Source organism: Quercus lobata, chromosome 1, assembly GCF_001633185.2.
Source record: "Quercus lobata isolate SW786 chromosome 1, ValleyOak3.0 Primary Assembly, whole genome shotgun sequence".
Classification (NCBI taxonomy): domain Eukaryota; kingdom Viridiplantae; phylum Streptophyta; class Magnoliopsida; order Fagales; family Fagaceae; genus Quercus; species Quercus lobata.
Window position 1 is genome coordinate 8,962,741 of NC_044904.1, and position 8,326 is coordinate 8,971,066.

General features: G+C 32.2%; 1 protein-coding gene across 1 annotated transcript; it reads right to left on the minus strand.

The window, feature by feature from the left end:
* Nucleotides 1-4,644: 4,644 nt before the first annotated feature.
* LOC115994668 (isoleucine N-monooxygenase 2-like) lies at nt 4,645-7,091 on the minus strand. Its single transcript, XM_031118888.1, has 2 exons — nt 6,135-7,091; nt 4,645-5,414 (listed from the first exon to the last, which is right to left on the minus strand). Exons 1-2 carry the CDS (start codon nt 7,089-7,091, stop codon nt 4,788-4,790), a joined length of 1,584 nt encoding a protein of 527 aa, XP_030974748.1. The 3' UTR covers nt 4,645-4,787.
* Between the last annotated feature and the right edge of the window lie 1,235 nt (nt 7,092-8,326).

The following is an 8,326-nucleotide window of genomic DNA, read 5'->3' on the forward strand; positions in this document are numbered from 1 at the left end:
CTTTGGATTGATGTGATTAAGTTTTGTATTTTTTTAGTTGTTATCTTTTTTAATCTCTTTAATTTCATGGATGTTATCATATTGCACTATAAATATAATATATAAGAATATAACGTTATTTTATTATATAACATGACTTGAATAATTTGGTATTTATTACTATTTTTTTACATTTTTTTTCTTCTAATATTATTTTCTATAAATTTCATATTATTCTCACTCACATTCTCTTTTGAAAAAGTGATTATTATCTCTCTTTATCTCTTGATTTTTTATTATTTCTACTTTATATTTATAAATCATTGTGATTTTTAAAACTCTATTTTGGGATCATACGTTTTGGTGTTGTATTTTTTAGTTCCCCATCATAAGTAATCTCTTTCTTTCTACAACAAAATTTAGAGAATAAATTATACATATTCAGTATAACTTTGATATGAGTTTTGATTAACATGATAATCTCTTTTAAGAGAATGAATAATTTGAACAATGTATTTAAATTAAAACTATACATACATATATTTATTTATTTTTCTTAAATGTATAATCAACCTCATGTAATTCATTTAAATAACTACCCTAAATATTGCATATGTATGTTCATAGCCTTTATTATAGAAATACTTTCACTTACAATTAATTGTACTGAAATGGATTGAAATGTTACGTTAATATGGCTCAATAAAAGCGTAGCAACAATAAATATTATGTTTAAGATTTTAGATATTATGAGTTTTGAGATTCATTTTTTTTAAATAAATTTGGATTTAGAATAGGTGTTTTCAACCCAAACATGGCTTCTTTCATTATGTAAATGAACAAAAAATATAGTGAAGTAGACCAAAATGGACTAAAGTGGCTCGAATGGACCAAATTAGACTAAATGGAACGAAGTAGACCAATTGAATAGGAACAAGGTGGACTGAATAGAACTAAACTGGATCGAATAACAACGAATGGATAGATTAGGACCAAAGTAGACCGAATAGGAGAAATGTGGACTGAATAGGACCGAAGTAGACAAAATGGGACACAAGCAACTCCAAATAAATAATGGGACACAGCCCAATAAAAATTGAAAATCAAACCTATATTTATTTGTTCTTTTATTTGTATTGAAAGGAATACAAAGACAATATGATCAATTTATTTATTTATTTTTGGCATGTAAAAAAAATATAGGTCATATCAGATTGTGACCCGACCCTCAACGGACTAACCCAACCCTCAAAGGACTAGATAAGGGTCATAAGGTTACTACCCTTTTAGGGCTCAAACTTGATCTAGCCAAAACCCAATCAACTCAACCAATTTGCTAGGTCTAGCCCATAATTGCTCCATGATATACATATGGAGGTAAAGTACTATGAGTTCAAATTTGGTAAAGATGGAGTGTAAAACTCATGTTTTACACCATCTAATAAATGATTGTCACATCAGCATTTTACTTAAATATGTGATAAGATAATGTGGCATGTTGGGATTGAAGGGGTAAAACACAAGTTTTACATGATGTCCTTATAGAATTTAATATCTTAATAGAATTCACATTATTTTTGTTAAAAAAGAAAACGGAAAAAAAAAAAAGAAAAAAAGAAAAAGAAAAAAGAAAGATAGACCTATTAAATGGATGAGTCAATCAAGTTCATATAAAAAAAACAAATCATTTTAAACGACTTGTAAAATATATGACCCTTTTTCTTGTTACATTTTAGGATTGGATCAATATCAGGTCAATGCATATTTTTCATATGCAAAAATAATATAATAATAAAAAAATGAATAAATTGATTATATTGTGTCTTTGTCTTTGTCTTTCTTTCAATACAAATACAAAAACAAAAACAAATACTCAAAAAAAAAATTAAAAATTAAAAAAAAATGATATTTTATGTTTACAAGCTCAACTAATATTATCATCACCTCAAAAGAACTAAAAAACTAAAAAAGTACTAGCTACCAGGGACAATATTAAGTTATCAACCTCCGCATGTATACTTATTCCTATTGCATATAAAATAATAACAAAATTAAATTAGATAAGTAAATAAAAAAAATCTTTAAAAATAAAAGATAGCATGTTACGTAAAGGAAAAATAAGTAAATATTTGAAATAAATTGCATCTCACTCAATATTAGTAGTAGATTGCATGAAAGTCAAGGCCATTGAGTCGTTACAAAGATAATTGATTTCCACAACAAGAGTCGTCTCATACAGATTTCGTAAGTTTAAAGTCCTCATAGTTCATTAATTATTTTGTTCTAACTTTGTCAATATTTCCTTTCCTTTCCTCTATCTTTACGGTTAGCACACCTATCTCCACAACTCTATAATTTTATTTTCCAACTAAAATCAAGGGAATCAATATTATACTGGTACCAGCCATACTGAAAAAAATATATCATACTGGTCATTAAGTCAGTACTGGTACTCCTTTAAAATGTACCCAAAAAAATACTAGGTTACACCGGCCTAGGCCTGTACCTAGCATACTCGGATGTATTGGCTGGTATAATTAAGAGCAAAAAAAAATGTTAAAATTTTAAAATTAAAAAAATAAAAAAAATAAAAAAAAAATAAAAAAAAACCAAACAAACAAACAAACATGTTATTTAAGCTAATGTATTGGTTAATTAGTGTACTTAGGCTAATATTTAGACTTTAAATTTTTTGTTAATAAACATAAAAATTAATAAATTCATACTTTCATAAAATAAATACAAGCATGCATGTATGTATATATATATATATATATATATTGTAGGGGCATTGGGCCTTGGAGACTGTCGTTTATGTGTGTCTTGGGCCCAAGGCCCAAGCCGAGGACTAAAGACCATCCGAGGAGGGGTGAACACCATCAAGGGGACCCATGCTAATGGGTGATGAGGTCAACTTTAGCCATAATGGCATAAGAGGGTAGGCTGAGGACAGATGTCACCTCGGACTGATTATGCTGAGGTCTGAACAAGTAGTCTACCATCCAGAAAGGTATTCCAGAAAGTTCTGTGAGCACGGACAAGCATTGCAAAAACAAAGTACAAATGGAAGCCCTAAAATATCTAAGAAGGAATCCACTACCATCGTATTTAAGGCTCTGCAGCTAACTTTCTGGCTACATTAGTGTGGAGAAGACTCCTGAACAGGGCTATGTTGGCCGTCCCAACGCACAAGGTAGCCTGAGGAGGTGTCCAATGGGACAAGCACTCAAGTAAGGGAATGGATAGCCAACGAGTGGAAGGCCAAGATCGTTTGAAGGGGACTATATAATAAGAGAAATTCTCCATAGAAGGGGGATGGAAAAAATCAAGAGAGAAATACTGTAGCAATTAAGAATCAAACTTGTAATCATACTTGTAAGGAATATATAAAAGCTAACCTCCTCGAACTTGTGCCAAGGACTGTTTTTCTAAACTCAATCCAGGCATCTTTTTAGTTCTTGTGAGTTGAGCCTATTTTACCTGCGATCCAATTCACTCTGACCCAGTTTTACAAACCACTCTCTATAAATTCATTGTTCTGGACTTTTTGAGCCTTACTCCATTCGATCTTGGGTTGGGTTCCAAATTTGGTCCTTACATATATATATAGAAATATATAAATAGCATGTTTTCTAAAATGGTACTCTAATATTATTTGGTATCGAAATATTTTGTTCCTATGAACAAAACAAAATAGCCTCTAGTACAAAATTGACTCATTTGACTAAAAATATAATTAGTTTTTTTTATATGTTGGATTCAAATTCAAATCTTTTATTCAATGAAAAAAAACTTTATGAGTGAAATAAATTAAAATCTTATTGATATTATTAATTACACATTAATTATGGTAGGTACAAATGAGCAACAGGCATGGTTTTGTGTATACATGCAAGATGGCTAGGAAGAGGGTTTTTTTTTTTTTTTTTTTTTTTCTTTGAGATAGTTTCAACCTATAGTATCTGCTTTTGATGATAACTCTTTATCATCAGACCAATATACTAATTGGTTTTTGATGTAAGTGAAAATTAAACCCTAAATCTCTTATTCAACCATCAAAAAATCTACCAGTTGGTCGTTCTCTTTAAGGTCAATCTTCTTCAACTCACATGGAATGCTCCATGTAAACTTTGTAGAAGTCTTGCAAACAACACCACAGTAATGTTATTTACTTTTTTTTTTTTTTTCAAATACAATAAAATTTGAAATTATGATGTTCTTTCTATCTCCATGATAACTATTCTTATTATTTAACCAAAACATTAAGGGCATGTTTGGTATACTAAATAGTAATCTTAATTACAGAGAATAAAAATTATGAAATATATTGTAACCGAATAATTAAAGTTATTCATAAGTTTGGTTGTGAGTTGTTAGATTAGAATAAAACTTAAAATTTATTTTAAGAAATATTTTACTCAAATAATTATATTTTTAAAAAATAATACTTTTTTAAATCTGAGAGAGAGATGAGATATTTTTCATGATTTTTTATTTCTATGATTGTTATTTGCATATGGAAAGTTTATTTATTGAAAAATATATTAATTTTAGAAATTATTACACCTAATAATTATTTTCCATTTTAAGAATAACTATTCATAAAGAACAATTATTTCTTGCAATAAAAACATTGTCCAACTACTAAATAGTTAGACCATCGAAATAGTTATCACATTAGAGTTCTTATTACAATCTACAAAACATGTCTTAATTGATTTTCTGTTTAAGTAGAATTCAAATAAAATTCTATTATTCAATGACCAAATATATTAGCAGATAAAACTAGAATCCCACTTAATTATCAATTAAGCTGGGTACAAATGAGCAGGCAAGCGTGGTTCTGCGTACACATGCAAGGGTTTGGCGAGGAAGAGTCGGTCGTTCTCTTTAAGGTCAATCTTCTCCAACTCAGGTGGAATTCTCCATGTAAAACCTTGTAGAAGTCTTGCAAATAGCATCACAGTAATGAGTGTCCCTAGTGTACCACCCATGCACCCTCTCCTTCCTCTAGTGAAGGAAATGAACCTAAGGCCAGGTTCTGCAAGCCCCAACTCATGTGAATTATCCTTGAAATGTCGCTCAGGGTTGAACCTTAAGGGGTCCTCCCAAACTCTTGGGTTTCGACCGAGGCCTAATCGGCTTAGCAAGACTTGACTACCTTTAGGGATGAAGTAGCCAGCCACAGTAAGATCTTCTTTAGCGACATGGGGGAGATTGAATGGTGCAATTGGGTGAAGCCTAAGAGACTCCCTTGCACAAGCCACCACATAGCTTAGGTTAGGAATATCTGATTCTTCAACAAGTCTCTCCTTTCCAACCACCCTGTCTAATTCCTCTACTGCTTTTTGTAGCTGCTCAGGTTGGTTTAGCATTTCTGCCAAAGCCCACTCCGCTATATTGGAAGGATTATCCAGAGTTGCAAGGAATAGTTCCTGCATGAATAACAACAAGACTATTAATAGGTATACAAAACTAAACATTTTTGTAAATATATAACATGGACATTTCTGTAGGGAGAAAACTGAAAGGATCCTGTAGAATTCTTTTATTTTATATTTTATTTGAGATAAAAATTATATTCTAGTCTAACGTAAATGTATATATGCGTAAAACTTTCTCCTGAAAACTTGAACTCCAACCCTTACCCTTCACCCTACAAGAACTTGTGGCACGCTAAGAATGTGTGATGGTAGAATCCCCTAGAATTCTTAGATAAATAGAAACCAAATCTTATTTATGGAGTTCTTTAAATCTTATCCATAAATTTATTACAAAAGATATGAGTGAATATTCAAAACAATAATAATTAATATTTCTTTAAATGACACTAACTGGCAAAAATGAATTCACTCATTTCAAAATTGATAAATTTGAATCAATGATAAAAAAAAAATAAAAAAATAAAAAGAAGAATTCCAATCAATGGTTTAAACAAGAAGTTATTTGTAATTTCGTATACTATGCAAATAAGATCCATCAATTAAAAATGATTAAGCGGATACTTCTTTTCTTATCAAACCTAGGTTTGTTTTCAATAGTGAAAAAAAAAAAAAAGTAATTATTTGGTATCTAATTAAAATGATAATGGAGTATAAAAGTCGTGAATATGGGAATAATTTCTTAAAAACCGATTAAATGTCAAAGTATATCACCGTGATTTGTGCTTTGATCTCTGCCACTGATAGCAATGGCTTCCCATTGTCATCCTTAACTGAAATGAAAACATCAAGAAGGTCTTCAGGCTCGGTCCTCTTCCCCTCTTTCCACATTTCTACTCTCTCATTGATAATCGGATCCTCGTACTTTTTGATAACATTCAAAGCATTCCTCACAGTCTTTTCATGTCCATCTAAATCGAGTGGCTTCAAGATTGGCAAGTAATCAGAAACACACAATGCATACACATACAAAAGCACAGTAAATAGTGCTTTAATATGCTCTTGTTCTTCAACACAAGGCCCTCCATCCTCTCTTCCTTGCCTATAGTACCTTTTGTTGAACATCATTCTCCTCAGAATATTTCCAGTGAAGTGTCGGGAAACTAACCTTACATCAACAACCGAGCCTGATTTGCATATATTGTTAACCACTTGGAGAAGATTATCGGCTTCTTCCTTTCGCTTACTACGTAGCCATTCGAGTCTTGTCGGGTTCAATATCTCGTGAGTGAGCACCTTCCTCATCTTCTTCCATTGCTTTCCCCAAGGTGCAACGACTGCAGTCAAGAACCCATCACTGAACATACTAGTGGTGACTGTGATAGGCCTTGATGCCATCACTGCATCATTTTGCCTCAAAAACTCCATGGCAATCTCTGGGGAAGTTACTGGCACAACATACACACTTCCTAGACGTACACAAGCGATTTCTGTGTTCAACTCTTTCATGAGGCTATGCAGCCACCTATATCTAGGTTTTTTCCTCCACATCTCTGGGAGATTTCCCACAATAGGCCATGGTTTTGGGCCAGGAGGGAGTAGGGGTCGCTTGCTTTTGGTGAAGATTTTTGAAAGAAAGAAGAAGATGAATGCAAAGAGAAGCGCAAATAAGAAGGTTACATAAATGAAAACATATTCAGACCCATGACTGAAGAAGAAAGATAAGGACATGGTCGATATAATATCAACCATATATGGCTACGTCTTTTCTACAAGCTACAACCAAATCCTCTGTACCACTTTTTGTGTATCACTTTATATTCCACCAATCACTACTTACCATGTGTATGATTGCTTTTCATTTTAAACTTCAGTTATTCTATAAGGAAAGTAAAATGAAAACATGGCAAGTAGTGATTGGTGGAACATAGAGTGGTATACAAAAAGTGGTACAGAGGATTTGGACTCTATTAACAGAGGATTTGGACTCAAATAGAGTCCAAATCCTCTGTACCACTTTTTGTGTATCACTTTATATTCCACCAATCACTACTTACCATGTGTATGATTGCTTTCCATTTTAAACTTCAGTTATTCTATAAGGAAAGTAAAATGAAAACATGGCAAGTAGTGATTGGTGGAACATAGAGTGGTATACAAAAAGTGGTACAGAGGATTTGGACTCAAATGGAGTCCAAATCCTCTGTACCACTTTTTGTGTATCACTTTATATTCCACCAATCACTACTTACCATGTGTATGATTGCTTTCCATTTTAAACTTCAGTTATTCTATAAGGAAAGTAAAATGAAAACATGGCAAGTAGTGATTGGTGGAACATAGAGTGGTATACAAAAAGTGGTACAGAGGATTTGGACTCAAATAGAGTCCAAATCCTCTGTACCACTTTTTGTGTATCACTTTATATTCCACCAATCACTACTTACCATGTGTATGATTGCTTTCCATTTTAAACTTCAGTTATTCTATAAGGAAAGTAAAATGAAAACATGGCAAGTAGTGATTGGTGGAACATAGAGTGGTATACAAAAAGTGGTACAGAGGATTTGGACTCAAATGGAGTCCAAATCCTCCGTACCACTTTTTGTGTATCACTTTATATTCCACCAATCACTACTTACCATGTGTATGATTGCTTTCCATTTTAAACTTCAGTTATTCTATAAGGAAAGTAAAATGAAAACATGGCAAGTAGTGATTGGTGGAACATAGAGTGGTATACAAAAAGTGGTACAGAGGATTTGGACTCAAATAGAGTCCAAATCCTCTGTACCACTTTTTGTGTATCACTTTATATTCCACCAATCACTACTTACCATGTGTATGAACCACTACATCCGATTCCCAAAATAAGGCTAAACCTCCACTACAGCCAACACTAGGAACAAAGAAACCTTTCTTAAAACCACATCGATCCCTAATCACCTTCATCCAATCAACATTTG